Source organism: Acomys minous (assembly GCF_964271855.1).
Source record: "Acomys minous genome assembly, chromosome: 10".
In the NCBI taxonomy this organism is placed as follows: domain Eukaryota; kingdom Metazoa; phylum Chordata; class Mammalia; order Rodentia; family Muridae; genus Acomys; species Acomys minous.
Window position 1 is genome coordinate 104009143 of NC_140491.1, and position 24860 is coordinate 104034002.

General features: G+C 41.2%; 1 protein-coding gene across 2 annotated transcripts in view; it reads right to left on the minus strand.

The window, feature by feature from the left end:
• Positions 1–5481: 5481 nt before the first annotated feature.
• The window catches only part of ABCB11 (ATP binding cassette subfamily B member 11), a 65123-nt gene continuing 45744 nt past the window's right edge, over positions 5482–24860 (minus strand). For both annotated transcript variants that reach the window (XM_084797565.1, XM_084797564.1), the window contains 7 exons: positions 22714–22917; positions 20851–21092; positions 18596–18752; positions 12344–12541; positions 9633–9839; positions 7308–7454; positions 5482–6531 (listed from right to left, as the gene is read on the minus strand). In XM_084797565.1, the coding sequence (XP_084653691.1) occupies positions 6331–6531; positions 7308–7454; positions 9633–9839; positions 12344–12541; positions 18596–18752; positions 20851–21092; positions 22714–22917 (1356 nt within the window). In that variant the 3' untranslated portion in view covers positions 5482–6330. The remainder of the gene's footprint in view (positions 6532–7307; positions 7455–9632; positions 9840–12343; positions 12542–18595; positions 18753–20850; positions 21093–22713; positions 22918–24860) is intronic.

A 24860-nucleotide genomic window follows, 5' to 3' on the forward strand; every position in this document is an offset into this window, starting at 1 on the left:
TTTCGAGACAGAGTTTTCCTAAACTTGCTTTGTAGACCAGGCTGGCCTTGAGCTCACAGAGGTCTGCCTGCCTCTGCCTCCCCGAGTGCTTGGGTTACAGGTGTGTGCTACCGCACCCAGCCTAAATTCTTAACTAAGACATATAACACAGACTAAGACTGGAAAGTTCATTCCAACTCTGACTCAGGTTCACAGTCAAAAAGGATATTCTCTGGCTCTCTGGACAAGTCACTTCTCAACGCTGCCACAAAAAGCCTAACAAGAACCAACTTAAGGGAGGAAAGACTTCTTGCTTCCTGGCTTAAGGACATCTCAGGGCATACAGGGCATCTCAGTAGGGAAAGCAAGTGGATCCAGGATGGCAGCTGCTTGCTTATGTTTCTGTGACTCAGGACGCAGTGATGTGATAGGAAAATAGCCCTGGCTGTCAACCTCAAAGACCACCCTTACTAACCCCCCCCCATTACCTACTCTTTCCAGCTAGGGTCCATCCCCTAAAGGTTCTGTAACCCCGTCCCTCCCCCAATACACATACCTCAAAACTCTACAAACTGATCTTACGGAGGACATTTTAGATCAAACTGTAACACTTTCTCAAATTCCTCTTTTGTTTGCTCTTGGGAAGCCCTGTCTTGGTGGAAGACTTACAGAAGAACTGTTCATTTCTCTGTAAAAAGGACCAAGAAAGATGATATGAATGGCTGTGGCTAATGTGTTTCATAGATACCGTTTTACGCTTACTTAATGAGATGAACAAGGCTATAAATTCTAAAAAGGACTGTAATCCAACTTGGAATTTGCTCCTTTGTTAAACAATTTTGGATCTGCAAAGTGCATTTTGGCCTTTAAAACATTCTATCCCAATTAAAATCCAAGTTTTATGGTTATGAAAGGAAATACACGAAGATGTGAAATAATTCAACTGATATAATGAGGCAAAATTATTGGTATCCATATTCATGCTCGCTGATTGTTCTTATAATTAAATTACCAATTCTATTCTTTCTTGACACCTAAAATGTATTCTCGCTAGAAGGGATACTTAGCAGATACAGAAAATACGTGGCTGAGTGAGAAGAGAAGGTTTTGGCGAGAGGTGGGGTTGGAGATGCTTGCTGTGTGAAGAAGGTGACTCTGTGTTTGAGCCAGTGTTTTCAGTTTACAGATTATATATCTCTCAGCCAATTGGTTATCAGTACCAATTGGTCATCCCTGAAAACATACACACAACTAACAATATATAGACTGAGAAGTGTATACTTATATATTTAGGAACATACATAAATAATACACATGTATACAGCAACAACTAATGGAAAAACCATGAGTTTGAAAGAGAGTTTTGGGGGTATATATGGGAGGGTTTGGATGAAGGAAAGAGGGGAGGGAAGTGATTTAATAATATCTCAAAAAGTGAAAAACAAAGTCATATTTTACGTTTTCATGCTGTTGAAATGTGCTTTGGGGTAATGGAACTCTACCAGGTAGCCACATGATGCTAAGATATTTGAGGACGGTCATGTAAAGAAGTATTAGGAAACAGTTACAAAAACTGTTCAAAGATCAAATGGGGCTTTTCTTTTCTTTTCCTTTTCTTTTTTTCAAGAGAGGGTTTCTTTATGTAGGCCTGGCTGTCCTGGAACTAGCTCTGTAGACCAGGCTGGCCTTGAACTCACAGAGATGTGCCTGCCTCTGCCTCTCTAGTGCTGGGATTAAAGGTGTACACCACCACTGCCTGGCTTGGGCTTTTCTAACTCTCCAACTATCCTCTTGACATTAATAAATGCCTTTTATAGAGGTGTAGGGATAAGGGCATGACCCGTGCATGCCCTGAGGAAGGTCCCATTGGCTCCTGGATATCTGCTGTAGCTCTGAAGAGATCCTAGGAAAAGCTCTAGCTTGTGGACTTGAGAGAACTGAGTTAAGACCATAATTGGCTGGTGATGTGCTTTCCCGTCTTTCTAGGCTATCTGTTCAGTTCTGTCCTCTCCTTTGTATACTTTCTTTTCAATTTTTATAATGCTTAGATGGAATCCAGATGTTTCCGGTGTAAACCCAATATACTTAATAGGGGAATAGAGAGCATAAGTTGTGTAGTCCCAACCCATTGTGTGAAGGACCTAACTAAAAGCTTCCTTTATTTAGAGCAGAGGAGGTGAAATGTTTTCAAAAAGCCACTAAAATAAACTACAGGAACTTCCATCATCCTTTCCATAGTAGTAATTTGTAAAGAGATGAACTGGCCCTTCCTATACATTACTGGCTTTGAGGTCTCTCTAATAATGAGGCATGCTACCACACGCTAATAATCCCAGCACTTGGGGGTTAAAAGAAGAGGATTTTGAGTTGAGGTCATCTTAGTTATGTAGACAGTTCCCAGCTAGACTTAGCCAAAGAGTCAGAACCTGCCTCCAAAAACACAAACAGAAGCAAACATCATTTTAGAATATCTCTTGATATAAAGGTCATATCTGGAGGTCAGTTAAGCAACACATTAGCTTAGTTTCTTCTTACTTATTCCTCAATATTCTTATTAGTAAAAATCTGTTTAAAGGCTATGCTTGTTCATGCTTAATATCAGAACAAACTAGTCCAGGGCCTTATGCAAGCAAAATGTGCCTTTTCCTCCTTTAGCAAAGGAGTCACGGCTGATGAACCAGCTGGGGGATACACAGGAATCCGGCGCAATCTTCTTGCTCTTCCAGCAGGATGTACCATAGCCTTTGTCCTAATGATCACAGTGTGGCTTCTTGAATCAGAGGCAAGAAGGGAAGCAGCTGTTTTCCCTGCGTAGGTTTGATTTGGGAAGGGGAAACCCACACAGAGCCTAGGGCCTGTGCTTCATAAGCCTCATGGGATGACTTGACCTTCTGTAGCTGCAAAAGATTCTGAAAAGGTAAAGAGGAAAGGAAGTAGAGGGAAACAGCACACCTAATCAGTGGGCCCTGCTATGATGGCTTCGTAAGCAGGACAAGGAGCAGAGCTTCCACTGTGTCTGTCCTCTGTCACCTGCAGACTTCACACTAATACACTGAAATTATAAAGGCAAGGACTCCCTAAGTCACAGAATGCTTTACAGCCATATTTAAATGATTATTGTAATTTTCAGCTTTCATGAGAATTTAAGGCCTTGTTTTTCTTCACTTTGAGTCTGTAGCTCATGTAATAGAGAACCTGTTCTCTCAGCTAATGAGCACAAAGGTGTTTTGGGTTTTGTTTGTTTCTGTGTATTCTTTCATGGTAACTCTTGGGGTTTTTCCTGTTTCATCTTGAGTGCAAATTTCTCTTTTTCTACAGATGTTCTATTGTTCTTAGATTTATTTCTTTGTGTCTGAGAGTAGAAGTTACACCTGAATTATAGAAAAGAGAAAACTGCCAGTTTTCCAGCTGGCTGTGTATTCTTCTTTCCTTTTATAAGGCCCATTTCATCCTAACTCAGATTTATTGGGTTGAGTAGCTACGTTCCAGCAGCTACCCATGCCAATCACGTACACCCTGATTACTAATTATGAGCCTTAGGATACCATGCAACTCACTAATGAGCTCATTTTAATGCTGGCCAGTGCTAATTAGATGATAATCATGTGCATTATTTTATTTACAGTCTATCCATTTAAATTAATTGGGCATTTAATTGAACACAGTTTGAAAGAAACTGGAATTGGGCTTAGTTATTTATTGAAGTTCCTTTCACTTGCCATCTCATATGCAGGTGAGATTATTCACTTGCTCTCAAAATTCAGAAAAACACAAATGAACATAATGCCTATTTTACAGAGGTGCCTGTGAATATGCAAATTGATCTCAAAGTGTGCTTGGCAACTGCAATGAGATTCACAGCTCTTTAAAAAATCTCTGCTGACATCTTCCTGTGGCCTGATTACAGAAAGATTTGCATGCATAAGAATGCAATATATGCATATACAATCAACCAAACCCTTAGGTAAATGTGAGACTGTTAGGATTTCATGTATTTTTCTCTACTAGGACACAGTGTCAAATATTCCAGGCTCCCCATTTCTAAATGAGCACCCCATTGCTGAAAGTTGTAGGCAGCTCTAAGTTCCAGGTGTCCTTTCTCTGAGGCGCTTTATTCCACGCACATGCAGGGCAGACCCAGAGCGCTTTCGTACAGAAGAACCTGCAGGATTCTATTGCTGTGGTAAACACCACCACCTGAAGTGATTTATTCAGTCAGTCCTTTTCCCTCTCATCAATTACTTAGAATTACTTTATTTTAAAAGGCAACCTGTATTCATTCCCCTTGCACACTCCACAAAAGTCTTCCTAGGAAATAGGCAACTGCAGCCTCCCAGCAAACAGCCCACTCTCACCCCCTGAGAGGCAAACCTAGTCGTATCTTTCCTTATTCAAGAGTTGAGGATGAGCATGCGTTTACTACAGGACTTAGCTCCCCATTAGCAGCCACTTATTCTGGGACTCGCCCCTGTCCTATTCCACCACTAGAGGCATTCCTCCACGTCTTGCCTCCCCAACACGGCAGCTTTCAGCAATTCTGCACCTTGCAGGTTAACCCTCTAACCCACCTTTGCAGTTATTTACCAGGAAACTCTGACAAATAAAAGCAGCAACAATGATATATTTCAAGATACACATAGCTCAGTCTTTCTCTGTAGGCAGATATTCACCTGTTGGGCATGGGATGATGGAGCTATGAGTGGGATGGACCTGGGAGGAAGATGGAAGAAGGCGAGGAGATGTTGAGATGACAGTATGGCCTGTGGGAGCCAGGCCCTGAGCCATCCCAGTATTCGTTTTTTTAATATCTCTTTCATCCTGAGGATTTTTAGTGCAAAATTAATGTGTGTGCATCGTGCACGTGTACTCAGTTTCATAGTGCAGACTGAGTGGGCATGTCTTGTTGAGCTTCATGGTAGGGTGGTGTATGGCTGGGGTATTTTCCTTGATATCTCCTTAACATCAGACCATCTCTCTTTTTCTATTGATCAATTGTCCAGCCAGAGAGTCACTCTTTAATCCCCTGTCAGATGAGGGTGGCTGCAAGATTTTCTGTTCATCTCTTGCATATAGATGACCCTTTTCACTGTATTTTGTGTTCCTGCTCTCAAACCTGCCTGTGGGCAAGAGAAATAGTAACCAGTGTTCTTCTGGAAACAGGAAAGGGCTGCCAGTCTGCCGCAGGAGTGGGCTGTGCACCCAAAAACCCTACATGGGCTCTCAGCCCCATCTTCTAACTTTGGGCCCGTCTGTCCCTCTGTGTCTTCCGTCCAGAAGGCCCCTGAGGCTTTGCATCCAGGGGGTCTGTGGTAGGAAATGGGAACCCTATGGGCTTTGCCTGACTAACAGATTACACGTCAATTTTCTCTTGTCTTTGAAAAGCATTGCCACAAATTTAGCTCACACGTTTGTTTGTTTGTTTGTTTGTTTGTTTTCTGGCACTATTTTGAAATTTTCTTTATTCCTGAGCCCGTATGCCTTCTTTTATACCATTAGAAGTAGCACTTAATGGTATTCTGAAGGAAATGACAAACATAAACGTTTTCTACTATGTTTTTACTAGATTTTTAAGTAACAACTTAGGAAGCTGATACAGTTTTCATCCCGTGAATAGGATCTCATAGGAGTAAGGGACATCAGGTGACACGCAGGCACAGAATGAAAAGTAGAAGTCCTGGGGAGAGTCCCTGCTCCACACTGGCAGATCCAACTCTAGTGCATGGCAACGCCAGCACCCAGTGCCTTCAGTCTAAATCAATGCACTTGACTGGCAACCTCTGTTACTCCATCTCACCTTTGCCCTCCCTGAGCCTGGGAGATCCCAGAATGTCAAAGCGCTCCTTTCCCTGCTCACATGTTTAGAAGCAAATGAATTTGTTTCCATGTAGAAAACAAATGCAACTTTATTAAGAAATACCAGTGGCCCTATGTCCTTAGCTCTTGACCTTGATCTGGCTCAAACAATAGTTGGGTGCAGATTACAGAGCAGGTTCAGCATACAAGGAGCAAATACAAATGCAAAAGGTAACCCTCCGTCCTAAAGGAGCACTCCATGTCCTCTCACCAAGTCCTAGATGGTGGCAGCGGTTAGCTCCTACCCAGAGCAGCACTGGGTGGTGGGCAGGCAGCTGCTTGGCCTTGGACCTCTGACTCACTTTGACTCTGGGTTCTCTCTTTTCTACATACACATTTCAAAACTGTAGTTAATACTGAAGGTCACTCAAAATGAGCCTGGATCCCAGTGGATGACTATGTCTGTAAAGCGTTAATAGTTCTCTGTTTAGCCACAACAACTCCCATCCCTCCTGTACTCAATGCATCATTAGCGGGGTGTGAAGGTCTCCAGCCGGGTCAACTGATGGGGGCTCCAGTGATGACCAGCTTGTAGTAGGCTCCCTTCTGAGCCATCAGTTCCTCATGGGTCCCCTTTTCAATGACCACTCCTTGTGACATGACAGCGATGATGTCTGAGTTCTGAATGGTAGACAAGCGATGGGCAATGACAATACAGGTCCGACCCTCTCTGGCTTTATCCAGAGCAATCTGCACTGTCTGTAGAAAGAGGATGGAAAGTCAACGCAAAGACATAGGGTTGTTCGCAGCCCACCGTAGTGAGGGTCCATTTCAGATACCACCTGAGTACCAACTCTAGTGATCAAACACTGGAGGAGGTTAAGCAAGTGGCTGCTCATACAGTGCACCCATACTTTATGTAAATTGCAGCTCATGGGCTGAAAAAGTTCAGTGAAATGAGAATGAACCAAATGCTATGTCACTATGTAGTTTCACAACGCTGAACTGTCTTGTTTACTAAGAAGACATCTAAGAACAAAGCTGGGAACGGTTAATCATTTCTGATACTCCTTCTTGCCAAGGACACCTTATCTCTCTCCAAAGTGGAATCTCGAGTTTGAAAGCATAGATCATAAATTATGAATTTCATTGCTGTTCTTTTCCTAATTATGTGTTCTATTGTGCAAACTCTACATGGCTACCCCCTCCTTTTAGGTTTTGAAAACTATAAAACATGTTATGTTTCACAGATAACCTAAATTGTCTTGATTTATTTAAAAAATTAATTTGCCTTTGAAAAATGTCATTTAACCTAAATAGCCTTATAGAACAATTATTTAAAGTAAAGGTTTTTAATTGGCAGTAGCCCAGTCAGACTATTATTTGTAGATGATTGTCTTTTGCTTCCAAAGAAAAATATTGTGTTTCTACCATAAATGAATAAGACAACATAAAATTGTGTCATTTTATATGCACAAACCTTCCAGCAAAGACTCATTGCTAGTAACTGGAGACTTTAGAAAAGAAACACACACCTTTTCACTTTCTGTGTCCAGGGCAGATGTGGCTTCGTCTAGCAGCAAGATTTTAGGATCTCGTACAATGGCCCGAGCAATAGCAATGCGTTGTTTTTCCCCTCGAGAGAGTTTAGAGCCCTGGGTCCCAACAGTAGTTTCATATTTCTAGAAAAAGTATAGCAAGTTTGAGAACTAGAGATAGGCATTTCTCCTACACTCTTTGGAGCCTATATTAATGACTTTTCTGTGAACTCAAATTTTTTCTTTTTCTTTTTTTCTTTCTTTCTTTCTTTTTTTTTTTTTCACTTAGAAACAGTGACTGAATCCAATAAAATATGTTGAATGTGGCTAGAAGACTCAATGTCTGAAGTTTGTTCTGGGAAATGAGGGACATTACTCCCATCTATGCATTTCTTTAAGGGTTATATTTTTGGTCTCTTCCTGTATCCAACTAAGATCCCACATAGGTGGTCTTTCTTGGTTTGAAATTCTCTGATTTCTAGACTGGCATTCAAAGATCTTCTGTAAGATGGGATGATCCCAGGGGTAGAGATGCCTTCAAAACCTTTCTGGTTGGCTCCTTCCCTTGAAAGGAAAGATGTGCTGGGATGCAAGGCAGGGCTCAAAGTATTACTCAAGGCTGGCTAGCGTTGTGAACATCAACAACTTGTTTAAATGTCTTTGAGCTACAAATGCACCTACAAAATGCAACGTTAGTACCCAGCACACAGATTTCCTGTGCTTTTGAAAATGAAACTAGGAAATATAATATCTAGCTAGATGCCCAGGATAGCTAGGTTAAAAATAGTAACATCCATACAGTATTTATTTCCCATCAAGGACTGTGTTCTTCCTCCACCACCTCTACTTCATCATCCCCACCCCCTCTGCTTTTTTAAAGACAGAGTGACAAGGCCTCACTGGGTCACCCTGTCTGCCCTGGAATTCTCTACATAAAACAGGCTGGCCTCAAACTCGCAGAGATCTGCCCGTCTCTTCACCACCACAGCCTAGCTAATTCTTCTGAGAAGAATAACCTTTTAATAGCCGTAGAAATGATCTTCTGTGGATTTTATACATTTTAAAATTGAGGCATAGAGCAGCAAGACAATTGCACGAAGACAGATAAGCAGTAAACAGCAAGTGTGATGGCTACATGCTGACATATCTAGTTTCTGGTCCTCCGTTCTTGTCTATTACTCTAACCTTCCTTGCCTCCTAAAAAAGTTCACCTAAGCCAGGAGAGACCTAAGAAATATCACTAATTTCTTGCATTTCCTGGGCACAGTACATTGTGTTATCACATTGTAAAGTGTCTAAGAGCACTTTGAGCTGGAAAACGGTGCATTAATAAACACTTTTTAAAAACTCTTCTTTGCTTTTAGACGTGCTAGCAAACACAGGTACTTAAAGTAGTCTTTTACTTTTCAATTTAGGGATTTCAATATGCTTGCTAATTAGGCTGCCCAGCTTAGAAGCAGGGCATGAGCCTAAGAAAAAAGCAAGCAAACAAACAAGTGCACCACAAGGCCACAGTTGGTAAACATAACAACTGACAAAGAAAAGGAATTTCCAAGTGGTGTTTTAAAAACTGGAGTGGAAAAAAGACTACAACTTATAACTAAGATTTCATGTTTTAACTGTTCTTGTAGTTAAACAACAACCAAGAAGTTGTTTAACCAAGAAGGATACTCAGTAAATGGGGGGAAAATTCACAGTGGAGACAGCCAAATTCAGACTTTTGGCTGTGGGAAATACAAGGCACCAACACAGAAGCAACTTACCCTCACCACGCACATGCTATGAACAAAGGATGGACATCAATTGTACAGCAGCTTTCTTTGTGCGGCTATTTAATTTTTGAAGCCAGGGTTTCATGCGCGCTAGGCAAGAGCTCTACTAATAAGCTATATCCCTAACCTTTGACCTCTATGCTCTCACTTTAAAGTGTTGGGGTTTCCTTGCATTTTGTAAATGGAATAGACAATATCAAATTGGATCAGTAAGTATCCCCAGATTACACACTCAGGTAGTAATTAAGAAAGCTTACGTTCAAACCTCATATTAAACCTCTGGATTTCTTTCTTGCCAGGCTACATTAATGCTCTATGGTTATTGTTCAATATGTAGCAAATTTTACATCATTTGTTTTGTTTGACAATATACTGTCTAAAAGTGATGGAGAGCATTTGTTTTGCTTGAAAGACCAAAGCAATACAGGATAATGGGAGATGAAGTGTGTTGTCGTTGACGCTCTCCCTGAGCCACAGTCCTGATACTTCTTGGGTAGCCCACCTCCCCACAGCCCTGTGGATCTGTAAGGAGCAACAGACTTGTGCCTACCTCCGGGAGTGCCATGATGAAGTCGTGCAGCTGAGCCTGCTTTGCAGCAGCTATGACTCTCTCTGTGGAGATTTCTTTGGTATTGTCCCCATACTTGATGTTTTCCATTATGCTACAGTCAAAGAGCACTGGCTCCTGGGAGACAATCCCAATGTTTGAACGGAGGAACTGAATGTTGACTTTTTTGCTGTCATGACCATCTATCATCTGCCAACAGAGAGGACATGAAGTTTTAGCATTCCGGCAGTGATGAGAGTTCCATCACGGAGTGAGGTGCTTTACGGTACATCTGTTCTGCATGAGAGGGGCCACCCCCAGAGCCCTGGGGAAATAAACCATATTGCCTGTGGCCCCTGGAACTTGTTTCTGACCAGCATGCCATCAAAGTTGACATTGACTACTTGGTTGTTTTGATGCTGTTTTTTTTTTCCCAAACTCTAGCTCCACAGGTATTATATAAATGATAAAGATTCTCAGCGTAGTATTTAGTTAAGAAAAAAAAAAGAATTTTCCTTATAGCTTAGCATAGCCTAGTCTGTACAGCTACGTAGATTTTGTGTATTCTGAGGCTTTGTGAGCCACACAAAGGAGAGGGAGAGGGAAGGGGCTTGGGGTGAGGGAGAGAGACAGACTGATGCTATTGGCTAACATGAAGATCAAGCCTGTGTCCTTGGTTTTATCTCATTATTCCCTGGACAGCTGAGATAATAAGTGCAGGGAAATATGTATTCGGTCACTTGGTCACAATCCCACATGGAAGCATCTGCCAAGAGGCACGGCACAAACAGTTTCCATCCACTGTATGATGAGGCACAATGCCTGTTTCCTAAGAGCTCACGGTGAAGAAGTCAGGGAAGTTCAGCTACAAAACACGCACTATTTAAGGTGGCTCACTTAAAAAAGATCCCAAAGAGTCTATTGCAAAGACGTAACAAGTCTGACATATTAGCTATAAAGTACTCGACTATATGAATTCAGAGAAAAAAAAAGACTATTTCAAATAATGTGAACGGGATATATTTTAGACAATTTCTAAGCGATGGAAAAAGCAAACACTATTTTAAAGGGGGAAACGGGACAAGGCAGACCTCACTAAGAGTTAGTTCTTACTCAGTCTGAGGCATTTCCCATAGTGCCCATTTCTGCAAATCACAACTTAATATTTTGTCAGAAATTGAACTTTTTGCTAGTTCCTGTTTATGTGCTATATTATAACCATCTAAGAAATAAAAGATACATTCCATGTTCCTGAAGGATCTCCCACAGACAGTACTGGACACATCACAGCTACCTAATTAAATATCGAACATACTCTACCTATACTGTCAGCTCGTCTAAAAGCAAAGAGGATATTTAAATTTATTAAAGCAGTTTTACCCTATTTATAGTGTTCATGAATATGTTTTGCAATGAGTTTGCAAAAACATATGGTGCCTCTTAAATGGAAGAGATCATAAAATGATTGCTTCCTTCCCATGACCAGAGCATTCAGTGTGTGCACACAGGGAAACATACTCAGTAGACATGCTCGTGCTGGAGAGCTCACACATGGTGAATCCATGCTGCAGCACCTCATGCTCTACCCGGACAGTAGACGTAACAGAGATGAAGCTTTGGAAAACCGAGCTATTTCTCTTGGACAGACTTGACCTTTAGGGCAACATACTTCCTAGGTTCATCAGTCACCAAGCCCTTTCAAATAAATTAAAATCTCCACATCTAAAATCAATAATGGCAATGCTCATGAAGCACAGGCAAGCAACTCCTACTCTGCATTTCCATACCCTCCTGGGTCCTGCTGGTACCTGCTTGCTTCTTTTCTTTGCTGTATATCACAGTGTCACCTCTCCCCATGGCAGTGAAGATCACACCATTCAGGAGCATTTCAAGGTCCTGGGGTGTGTTTGGGGAAAGCAAGTAAAAGGCAGAAGAGTCCTGACAGCTAACTGTTCACATTTTAGAAATAAATGACAGAGCCTCTGAGTTAGTTAAGTCATGCCAACAGAGAGGGACATGGAAGTAACAATCATTAGAGAGCTCAAGACAGGAAGTGGTGAAGAGAGTTGTCTTTGAGCAAAGACGCACAAAGGAATGTTACTTGTCCTTAAAATATTTATTATTTGATTGTATAGTTTGGTGAATATATTGCCTGAGAAGAAGGGGAAATTTTTTTTTAATTTAAAAAAGGAAAAGGGAAGAAGTACTTCAAAGAATAAGTAGTAAAGCAGTCCATCAATGTTTCGACTATCCTTGCCAAGTCTTTATCAATTTGAGTTTGTCTATTAGTTAGGTGTAAGCTTCTTGGATCAGGATTGTCCCAAGTGTTTTCATGCTTGCTCCCTTGTCTTGCTCACTTATCACCATGTCCCTTGTCACCCCGCCTTTTCCATCCCCCACCACTAGTTTCCTGACTAGTCTGCACTTTCTGCTCCATTTACGGGTAAACAAATGTCTCCCAAATACACTGATCTCCAGTGTGCCCAATTTTCTGTCCTAAGTTGGTCAGCAGGCCATCTGGATCTGGGAAGAATCTGATGTTAGAAGAAGCTGTGGGGCAGAATCAGGTCAGCCAGCAGATGATAGAAATGAAAACATCCACAGGGGTAAGTGTCCAAGGCAAACATTTCAGTCTGGCAAGACACAGCCTTGGGGGCAGCTTAGGGGCCAGATCTTATATGGAAAACATTCTCAAAAGCATCTGTGCCACTTACCACCTTCCCCTGATCAGGGTCATAGAACCGTTCCAACAGCTGAATGCTGGTGCTCTTGCCACACCCACTGCTTCCAACAAACGCTAGTGTCTGTCCCGGGTTCACAGACACTGAGAGACCATTCAGAACTGAGGAGTCAGGTCGAGAAGGATATGTAAATTTACAGTCAATAAAATCAATCTTCCCTTGGAAGTTGTCCTGGAATGAGAGGGCTGCAATTACACATGTTCCTATTGGAGCCTAGAACACAGAAAAGGTTCCTGCCTGTATGCAGTGGTATGAAATTATGCATTATAGAAACAGCAACTTCAGTGGGTGACATTCTAGTCAGGTACAGTGCTATAGGACAGTCATCCCAGCAGCCTGGAAGTTGAGTCAGGAAGTTGAGGCAAGAAGACTAGAGGCCAGCCTGAGCTACACAGGAAGATTCTGCTTCAAAACAGCAAGCAAACAAACACCACAAAAAATAACATTTTCTTCCCAGTGCTGGAAGGTGTAGAATAAAGAAAGACAAGGAAAGTAAAGACATTTGATTTCCTAATCCCATTCTGAACTAAAGGCATTTCCCTATTGTAGAAGAATTTTAATCCAGCAACCTGGTTACTCTGGCAAAGGATCACATCCAAAGATCTAGGTCTGTGTGGAATTCAGACATGCCCTTAGTTTCATCCCTTTGGCTGGAATATAGACATGCCTTTAGTACACGCTTTTAATCCCAATGACACCTAATTGAGGAGAAGACAAAGTGATGAATCAGAGAAAGAGTTGACAGAATGAGTCAGAGATAGGATATGCTCAACTCTCTGTCCCTGTCTCTGTCTTTGTGTCTGTGTCTGTGTCTGTCTCTCTCTGTCTCTTCTGTCTCTTTCTCTCTCTCTCTCTTTGTCTCTGTCTGGCTCGCTCTCTCTCTCTTTCTCTCTCTCTCTCTTTCCCTCTCTCTCTCTCTCTCTCTCTCTCTCTCTCTCTCAGTGCAGAAAAAGAGTTATGCAGATAGTACAGTACAGTGGAGTAAGTACAGTACAGCAGTACACTAGAGTTCGGGAGTACAAACAGTTCAGTAGAGTACTCTTTGGTGTAGTTCAGTTCAGCTGAGTTAGTACAGTTCAGTTTACGGAATTCAGAGGCAGTTTTCCTGAGCAGAGGAATTCAGTCAGAAGCAGAGAGAAGCCAGTTTGAATCAGTCAGCTTCGAGAGGAGTTTTGAGTCCGAATAGCTGAGTTGAACCAGTCAATTAGAGTTCCGAGAGAGACAGGGTGAATTTACTCAGCAGTAAGTCATGAAAACATTCCTAGGCCTAGGGATATTTAGATAGAAATACTCTGGGCTCAGCCCAAGCCATGTATTAGTAAAGCTTGGGTATGGCTCCCATTCTTATACACTCTTCTGAGGAAATAAAAACATTTATATCTTATCACCTATTCCTTTATACTAAAGATGAAAGAGAATAGCAAAAGTTTATGCACTACAATTCTTTGTTATAACACTGTTCTTTAAAATATTGAGTTAAAAATGAAGTTGTTTGGAGTCTGTGCCATAAAGATGAATATTTTAGTGAGTTTTAAACTATCTTGTGGACATTTAAGATAATTCAATTTCCTATCTATTGTGACTAGTGCCATAATAAACATGGATTTGAAAGTGCCTCTGTAGTATTTTGGCTTCAGGTATGTTTATAACCAAGAATGGTATAGATTAAATCATATGGTAGGCCTATTTTCGTTTTTTTTAAAAAATGAAACATCCTGATTTCTACAGTGGCTGCACAAGTTTACGCTCTTATCAGTAATGAATAAGGATTCCTCTTTCCCTACGTCATCGCTAGCAGTTGCTGTCATTTGTTTTCTTGGTGATGGCCATTCTGATTGGGGCGATACGGTCTTTCAAAGCATCTTTAATTTACATTTCTCTGGTGGCTGCAGCTGTCAATTTTTGTGACATGTGTTTTGACATTTGTATATTTTTCTTCTGGGAACTATTGAGTTAACTTTTAAACCCATTTATTGTTTACATGATTTGGTTTGGGGAGTTTCATGTTTATGGTTCTTTTTAGATCCTAACTATTAATCCTTTACCTGATGTATACTCGGAAATTTTTTTCTGCCCACTCTGTAGTTCCTTTACCCTGGGATTGTTTCCTTCTGTGCAGAAGCTTCTTAATGTCATGTAATTCTATTTTTCAGTTCTTGGGTTCACTTTGCCAGCCTAGCTACCCATCAACAAATAACTTCATAAAGAATCTATACATAGTACAATTTTATGTAGCCCTAAAAAAATGATATCCTCAGGAAAATGGAGGGAAGTATAAATCATTGCATTGAGCAAAATAAGCCAGATTCAGAAGGATAAACACTATGTTTTTTTCTTATATGTAAAACCTAAATTTGAGGGCCCAGAGAAGCATGGCTGGGGAGAGGAGGAAGTGAGAGAGCGAAACAAATGTACATAAAGTAATATGATGCAAATGTACGTAAATACAATGACAAACTCTATTACTTCACATGATAACATAAAAATTAGTTTAAAATGCCATCTGAATTATGAACTCTAGGAATAGGTAAACATTGACAGAGAATAATTCGATCAAGCTGAAGCAAAAAATGTCACTTGACCAAAAATTTCATAATTTAGCTTAGCTTCATTGGTGTTTTGCTCTCCTGAACATATGGAGATTGTTTTTAATGGGCAGGGAAGATTAAAAGCTCCTTGGGGGTTAAATAAAGTAAAAGAAGGATATTTTGTTTAATATTAACTAATTTTCTGTAATTCACATGAACTGAAAGTTGATCCCAGATGAACATGCATCAAATTAGTATTGCTGGACAAAAAGACCTAGCCTTTCTGTTTCACACCAAAACATCAATAGAAAGAATGACTGGACAGGTCGTGTCTGTCTCTCTGTGTGCGTCTTCATAAACGTGTCTTCACACACTCTGGAACTATGTGTTTTGTATTATATAAAATTCAACATCGGTCAAGGCTATGGTTTTTATGGGGCGTGTCTCACATGGGTTTATATGTGGACCCTGGTGTGGTATAGACCATTGATGTCATTGTTCTCAGAATGAATCATTTTGGGAGACCTGGATGGTTCTTAAAAGGAGGCAATTATACTGGGGTAACCACAGAAGCCATGAGAGTAGAGAAAGACCACTGAGGGGAGGGTGAGAAGGAGCTCTAAAGAGGAGAATGCCAGGACCTAAGAGGATAATAGCAGGCTATAGCTGCTATAAAGGAGGAAAGATGAAAATTGGGAGTGGCTGTGAGTTTGGGGATGGAAGAGAGTGGGTAATAAAGAGTGGGGCAAAAGATATATGTAACATGAAGGATATTTGAAAAAGCTATAGAGAAACCGAGTATTCCATAAGCATCCCTTAAAATATATACTTACATGTATTGTTTTAATGCAGTTATCCCACATAATAGCATAATGGTCCCTTCAGAAGCCATAGGCTATCTATATAATAGAAAACCCAGAACTAGGCATGGGACATTTCCCTATGAGTTGTTGGTCAGGCATTTCCAAGAGACACCCGCCCCCACGAATATAGGTTATTGCCACTGTGCTCTTGGTTACCTGACAGAATACAGAGACAAAACTCTATTGCTGAAGACACCATATTTTTTGTTGCAAGATGAAAAGAAAGCAACCCAGCACTGATCTGGAAATATCCCCTCTAAGGCTTCTCGTACCTTTGGAAGACACTATTCTAGCTACCGAGGGAGAAGTTATCAACAACCCTACCCAGCTGTAAAACCCCAAAACCACAACAGTGTCAGGATCAACAACATTCACCCCTTGGTGCAATAGTAGCACTTGTATTTTGGGGAAAACCAACAGCTAGCCAATTGTACTGAATTCATGCACAACTGGAAGGAAACCATACCTGGTACTGTAAACCTACCCAAAAAAGAAAATCCTCATGGCTTGAGAACCTTAGAGGAGGATCTACTACTACCATATTTTTAAAGTCCTTTAGTATTCCAACTGCTTTCTAAATATTCATCTTTATATCTATAGGTAAGTACAGCTCCCACATTTCAAAAAAATATCATTTTTTCCCTTTTTTTTCTCAGAAAATAGAGATTATTAGAAAGGCCCACTGTAGTGAGAATTTCTGATTTCCTTAAAAACACAGAAATGTTATGGGAATATGTTTTTGTTTTAATCCCTGGTGTGGGAATATGGGCTGCTTCAGATTGTCCACAGCATCTGACTATGGTTTGTCTCATGCTCTGGCAGGGGTGTGATTTTGCCAGCTGCAGATAGTTTATGTTGGGAATTCTGAGGACTCTTGAGAGGGTATATTAATGCCAGACCCCCCAGGAAAGATGGAGCAGTTGCTGCTCTTCCTGCTGCTGCTGCTGCTGCTGCCACCATTGTTGCTGATTGCTGTTTGTTCCTATTGCTGGTTGCCAGTTGGAGATATCCTCCCAATGAAAAAGAAACTCACCGCAAGGTACTCAATGCCCCTAATCAACAGGAAGTAGTTTAATAATATTGATACTCTTTTTACACTCTAGCCTTCTTTCTTTCCTACCTAGTGTTGCGGGTTTGGAAGGGATAGAAGTGGTGTAGGGAGGTAGGAAAAAGAACCCAATAAATATCCAAAAAGTTTGGTTCCTGTCCACACTGGTCAAAATGCAAAAAATAAATGACTATGGAGTCAAATGAGACATACATCTACAACATAACCCTACACCTAAGGCTCAGGAAACATCTGGAAAGAGGAGCTGGGGCCTGGAGAGGTGGCTCAGAGGTTAAGAGCACTGTCTGTTCTTCCAAAGATCCTGAGTTCAATTCCCAGCAACCACATGGTGGCTCACAACCATCTATAATAAGATCTAGTGCCCTCTTCTGGTGTGCAGGCAGAATACTGTACAAAATAAATACATCTTTAAAAAGAGAGGGAAAGAGTGAGAAAGAGGAGCTGGAAGATAGTAAGAGTCTAAAGACCAGGATGACTGCTTTGCAATAGTCATGGACGGTGCAGGAATGTTATTCCCCACGCACTCTCAATAACATGGCTGCCTGCACAAGACCTGCAAAGACCACACTAGACAACATACTAACTAGAACGGAAGAAAATTCTGTAAGGCCTCACCCCTAGATGGAGAGTTATAGGCAGTCTCCCTACTAAGAAAGGGAGAGCCAGAAACTCTCCTACCTTCTTTTTCCACAGGAACAAGACCCTAATCCTAAGGGGTCAGCTTTAAACACATGCAAATAAGGATCACCTGGACTTAGTAGGGTGTGTGTGTGTGTGAGAGAGAGAGAGAGAGAGAGAGAGAGAGAGAGAGAGAGAGAGAAGAGAGAGAGAGAGAGAGAGAGAGAGAGAGAGAGAGAGGGAAAGAGAGGGAGAGAGAGGGAGAGAGAGAGAGAGAGAGAGAGAGACAGACAGACAGACAGACAGACAGACAGACAGACACAGACACAGACACAGACACAGACACAGACACAGACACAGACACAGACACAGACACAGACAAAGAGAGACTAATACAGGAACAGATCATGAATTCTAGAGGGACTAGTTGGGGGAACATGAAAGAAGTTGGAGATGGTGTAGAAAGTAGGCAAATACAGTGTGCTCATGTACATAATCAAATCAGAATAAGGTGGTCATGAAAATGAGACTGTTCCGCCCCACACTCTAGCTTTCTGCTTCACCATGGGATCTTACCCCCACAATTCCTTTCTGTCAATATACCACCCACTATTATACGCTGTAATACGGGGATTCTAAAAAGTGACTGAATGATAGATACAACCACCAGATCATGTGTTTTCAGCCTCCAAACTGCAATAAGTAAACTTCGTTTCTGCTATGAAGGCAAGGTTGGCCTCAAATTTGCAATCATCCTGCCTCAGCCTTCTGAGCTCAAGGATTACAGGAGTATACCAAGAGTCCCAGAAAACTTCTTCTGTATATACTAAGCATCCTTGAGTTATAGTAATAGAAAATCAACTGATACAAATACATGCTGTTGTCTTACTCAAAGACAGTGTAACATTTGATATTTTCATATCAATTATTTCCTTCATTTACATTTGTAAATCCATTGTCTGTTCATTCTGAATGCATGTGAATAAATACAGGTTACTAAAATATATACTCTAAACTGGCATTACTTGACTATCTTCAGTGGCTTTTTTGTATAAAAAAAGCAGGCACACACACACACACACACACACACACACACACACACACACACACACACATGCACGCACCCTTCTCCCAGCCCAGTACTTACCCATTTTTCACCTGCTCCACTGTATACATTAATTGGAGGTTTTCGGTCTAGCAGTTGAAAAAAGCGTGCAGCTGAGATTTTAGCTTTGGCGTAGCTTGGGGTGTAAGAAAATGCTCTTCCAACAGCTGTTGCACTCATTATAACTGAAGAGATCACCCTGAAATCAGACAAATACCCAGGTAGTGGGAGGTGAGGTGTGGGGTAGTATGAAGCTCTAAGAGGCAAAAGTTTTGGGGTGCTAGGTCCAAACAACTTGAGCAAGTCACTTCAGCCATGTCTGGGTTTATAAGGAAGTAGAGAGTGTTTCAAACTGTGCTTTCTGTAAGAGAGTCAAGGGGTAGACTGATGGGGTAGGGCTCAGACCTCCAAACCCCAAATCTTCCACATTAAAAAAAGAAATTTGGTGGTGCGGAGGGTGGGGGAAGTCAAAGAGACTTTTGGAAATGAATTTAAAAGATGACCAGATTGGGTTGGCTTTTCTTCCCACTGCAGCATTTCATGAATCACCGACAGGTATGAAAATGATAGCACTGGGCAAGCGAAGCACCTATTCTACACTCAGCATGCGTAGAAGCCACACTTCAGACAAGATAAGGAAAATGTTTGTACCAGGTGCTAACTATATCAGCATGGACTTAAGGAATGAACGAACACATGAATAAATTCGTTATGAGAGACAGCCTTGCTGCGGCCTCATCCTTGAAATGCACAGTAGGCCAGAAGGCTGCCCATCAGTGCCGCCTTTCACAGAGGTCTTCGTGGGGTGGGAAGATGGAAAGGGGGTGTGCAAGCATCCATGCTACTGTGCAGCTTGTACTCAGTGATTGTTTCGAGGCCAGAATTAGAAACCCACATTCCCCAGGAGGCCAGGATAAGATTTTTTTTTTTTTGAGACAGGGTTTCTCTGTGTAGCCTTGGCTGTTCTGGACTCACTTTGTAGACCAGGCTGGCTTCAAACTCACAGCGATCCACCTGCCTTTGCCTCTTCAGTGCTGGGATTAAAGGTGTGCGCCACCACACCTGGCCTAAACAACCTAGCATTATATATCTCTCCTACCCCTTTTTTCTCTTTTTTTTCTGAGGCAGGGTTTCTCTGTGTAGCCTTGGCTGTCTTGGACTCACTCTGTAAAACCAGGTTGGCCTTAAACTCACAGCAATCCACTCACCCAGGATACGATTTAAGAGACTAAAAGCTTTGGTGATAAGGTAGGAAATGATGGGAGATGATTTTTCTAGTTCTTAAAGAAAAAAGGAAGTTTTCTGTGAACCCTTCATTCTCACGTGCTGACAAATAATTTGTTGCACATCCCATATAAACTGACAGAAAGAACCCAACAGTTACTTGTTCCTGGTCTGGGTTAGTATCTTTAAACATGCAAGGGTTATATGAATAAATTATAATAAATTTTAAAAATGAAAAAAAATATGCAAGGGTTTAGAAAAGAGACTTTCCTAATTGATGTGGGTATGGTGAGTTAGCAGGAAACTACCAGAAGAGAAATGTCAGGTTGAGGGGCTCATACCTCCATGCCCTCCAAACTTAAGATGGTCTCTGCCCTCACCATCTCCTACTGCCACCCTCATGGGCACCCTTCCTTAGGCCCTCCCCTAGGGAGGTAAGCAAAATAGAAAATACCCTTCTCTGGCCTATCATGTCTCTATTCAGAGGAAGTGGCTAGAAACCAGTTGTCTTTCCAAGTCAGGAACAGAGTTCAAATACAACAGTCCCTGGGGCCATCTTGTTCAAGCCCTTGAAAGCCTCAGCTTTAAAGTGTGTAAATAGAAACACAATAATTCATCCTATGGTTTGTCCATTTATCATCACCATGTTTTTTTTAACTCTTCCAGTCCAAAGGTGGATTTCATTTCTCTATTCCTTACACATAGGCTAAGCTGTGTGAGTTTCCTTTGCCAAGAGACCTCAGCAAATGAAAAATGGGCAGGACTTGAACGCGCTTGCGGTGTTGGACACGCTTCTTCTGTAGCATCTGAAACCCTAAGATCATTCATGGAGGGGATGAGCTCGCTTGTTACTGAGGCCACCTGGAGACACAGACATGCACACAGAAGTCAGTGAGAAAGGACTATCTCACACCCTGAAGAATCTTGAAGAAAAAAACAAAACAAAACAAAAAACAAACCCTGAATGCTTTAAGAGGAGATAGTCTGCAGGGTAGCGAGAAAGCTAAGTGACAGAAGCGGGCAAAATCCTCTTGGAGTGTCAATATCATGTGACCATTTTGGAGATTCCTCACCTGAAAACATAGCTGAAGTGCAGCTCTTCCTGGGCCATTAAGTAACCTCCGTATCTATAGGCAGAAGAGTTTGCAAGATATGATAACCCCTGGGAAAATGCATAGCAGAGCCCGTAGATATTTGCCTTTCTAACAGCTGTCCGGTATGACATTTCCAGCTCGACCTCAAATTCTTTAATAAATCTCCTCTCCACTCCAATGCCAGCAACTGTGCGGATGCTGCCAAGGGCTTCGCTGGTGATCTGCAAAGGGAAAGAGTCTGAGGAGCCAAAAAGTAGGACTGTCTTGTTTCACGACATGCCAGTCGTTGTGCATATTAGACTCGTCACAAATGGCAGAAAAATAGCATAGAGAAGTTGCTGGGGGTGGACTAAACCAGACCATAGGCCACTTGTCACTTACACTCAGTCTCTACCTGGCTCTAGCATAGCCGCATTGCCTCCACTTGCTGGGGGAAGAGACAGTGTTAGGCAAGGTCTCCTCCCACGCTTGTCATGGACAAGCTTTAAATTTTTTTTCCTGCTAATTCATTTGAAATGTCTAAAATGCTGTCTTTGAATGTCTCTGGAACAAAACGACTTAATACAATTTTAAACCACTATTTTCTAAAAAGTTGCTGCCCAGGAAACCATCCCTTCTAAAAACATCTAACTGAATATTCTTAGTTAAGCATGAGTTCATCTCTGGTCAACATGGTGAGCATATGTCTTTAAATACACAGTTTAAGGTCCACCGTTAATGAATTGGGGGTACTTCCTCATTAGAGATCTTATTTTCTACACTGGCATCTGAAATGCTTTGGCTACTCGGATAGCACCATATTCTCTGTCTTAAAAGTGACAGAATATAATTATGAGTGAGTTTATGAAGCATGAGTGTGTGACTCAAGCTTGGTAATAAAAGCCCGGAATATACCAATGCTTGGGAGACTGAGGTAGGAGGATCCTAAGTTCAAGACCCGCTTGGCCTCCAGTCTGAATTCAAGTCTATCTGGGAACTTGATGAGACCTTGTCTCAATGATGTTGTTGTTGTTTTTTAAGAGTAAATAAAAGGATTGAGGTATAAGTCAGTTTCAAAGTGCTCACATTAGTAAAATTAGTAAACTCTGGGCTCAGTAAACTCTATGTTCAGTCTCTAGTATCAAAAAGCAAAACCAAAAAGACGGCATGTTATGTGTGATTGATCCCTCCTGTCCTTCTAGTATGTTTTTGTTGTTTGAGATAGCATCTCAAGCAACCAGGATAGACTCTAATTCACTATGTAGCTGAGGCTAACCTTGAACTTCCAATCCTTTAGCCTCCACTCCCAAGTTCTGGGATCATTGCAGGCTGTGCCACCATGCCCAGCATGTGTGTATTTTTTTTTCAATTGACAAATGTCTATATCATCATCCTCTCAATTTTTCCTTGTGTGCAAATATTAATTAGAATAAACTTTTAAAAACTGCATGCCTAAAACCTAAATGTATTTGCATTCTACACCATAGCTCATGATTATATTTGAGAAAGACATTTGTCATTAGCTTAGCAAAAGCTAAGGTGTGAAAGTTTAAAGTATGTTTTCTATATGGATAGAAGGGCTAGGGGTAATCATTAAGCTGAGAAAACAACAACTACAAAAGAACTGCCCACCTCTGCAAGTGAAAATATAGAAAAGGGAAGGTGAACAGGAAGAGGAAATCAAACATATAAGCTTCTATGTTTACCACACTTTCTCCTTGACTGATCAAGCTGATGAATCAAAGCTTTATTGTCAAAGCCTTCAGGCAGAGACACATGTGTCTCTCTGCACTTCTCACTTTAAACAGTTTACTTGACAAAACCACCCAGCAATAAGAGGAAAAATGAGACCTATAAGATTACCTGTCCAGCCTTCTCCAGAGCTTGCTTGTCTTGAGATGCAAATTCTGTCAACATTTTTGTCTGTAAGGCTCCTGACAAAGCCAAGAAGGGGAAGAAGCATGCTACAACGAGGCTGAGCTTCCAGCTGAACAAGAAGGCAATGATCATGGCCACAATGATGTTAGTGATGGAATTGACCATCATCCCAACTTGAGAGCCAGCAGCCTGCAAAGCAAAAGCAGCCAGCCCATCTCAGACAGGGTCCCTTTTGCCAGACACCATTATGTGAAAAACTATTTTATACCAAAAGAGAGATTCTTTTTTATTGTGATAAAATATACATGACAATATTTAGGGTTTTTTTTTAGTCATTTGTAAGTATGTAACTCGGGGACATTAAAATCATAAACAAACAAAAAGTGCTCACAATACTGTGTAGACATCACATCTGTACTCAATTTTTCTCAGCCTCTCCATCTCTAAAGTCTCTTTATTCATCAACTGACTGCCTCACCTTTCTCCCCTGAGCCTGTGGTGGATGTAAACACGCTTTTGTTTTGATCCCAAGTGTGGGATCTGAAACTGTCTAGTGTGAGGGTCAGTGATATTTGTCTGCTAGAAAGGGAACTGCCTCGTGTGAGGGAATGGTCTTTGCCAGTTGAAATACATTCTGTACAAACCATGAGAGAACATAGATAGCCCCCAAAACAAAGATCAACAACTCTTGCACCACTTTGCATCTCTTTGTGTCTTTGCTTTGCGTCCCTTCACTTCGAGACACTCCTAGGAGAAACACTTGAGAGAACATTTCGGGGTTCCTGCTGATGTGGTTGCTGTCATTTTTCCTGGGTTGCTGGTTTGCTGGGTCTGTTGGAATCCTGACGAAGAGGAAAAGAACCGCCCCCAAGGAACTGAATCTACAAAGGTCTACCTCTTCTGCCCCTGTTAATCTTCTTTCTCGCCTATCTGGGGTGGTGTGTTGGAAGGTAGATATGTGCATTAAAAAAACAAATAAAGTAGGTTTTTAAAAAGATGAAAGCCTACATGAGGTGCTGAGAATTTCTACTCTGCTCTATGTATGAATGTGTCTTCTTTAGGTATCTCATAGAAGTAAGGGTAGATAATATTCACGCTTATGTGTCTGGGTTATCTTGCTAAGCATAAGGTCTTTTCAGGACTCATCTACATTGTGGTACATTTCATAATTTCATTCCTGTTGAAAGGATAAACATACTGTTCAATGTATAGACAATGTTTTTTTTTATCAAGTTATCAAACAGTGGGCTGTTGAGTCCTTTTGACTGTTATAAATAATAATTTTTAAAAATGATCATCAAAAGTTCTGAGAATGAAGAGAAAATAAGTTATAGAAATTTATTAACAGACTACACCAAGTAGAAAAAGAATATTAAGGATTGAGTAAAGGTTCTCTTAAAATATCGTATTTAAACAAAAATAAAGAAAAAGAAAAGAAAATGCAGAGAGATTACAAGATCTTTGGGACACCATTAAAAGATCAAATGTCTACAGCACTGCTTGACATGAAGTAAACAAAGGTTATAAGCATAAAAATGTATTCAATAAAACAAAATCAGAAAACTTTCTTAACCCAGGTCAACCAGGGCTTTCAGAAGCTGAATTATATATAATCACATGCTGGACCTAGGCTCCCTACACATATGTAGCTGATGGGCAGCTTGGTCTTCATGAGGGTCATCTAGCAATCGGAGTTGGCACTATCTCTGACATGGCTTCTGCTGCCTGCTCTTGGCTCACGCTCCCCTAACTGGGCTGCCTTGTCTGGCCTCAGTGGAAGAGGAGGAACTTAGAAGTGATGAGACTTGGTGTGCTGGGGCAGGTTGGTCCTTTCTGGGGAGCTCCCCATTTCTGAGGAGAAGGGGGAAAAAGAGAGGAGGGTGGGGCTAGGAGGAGAGGAGGGAGAGACTGTGATTGGAATGTAAAGTGAATATGTAAACAAGTAAATTAAGGAAAAAAACAAAAAGAAGAAGAAGAAGAAGAATCTATTATGTAAAACAACTATTATGGAAAGAGCTATTATGGGAAACAACTAGAGGTTCCTCAAAAAACAAACACAAACTTACACACACAAAGACTAAACATGGCATTCTCAGAGGATCTGGTCATCCCACTCTTGGATAAATATTTAA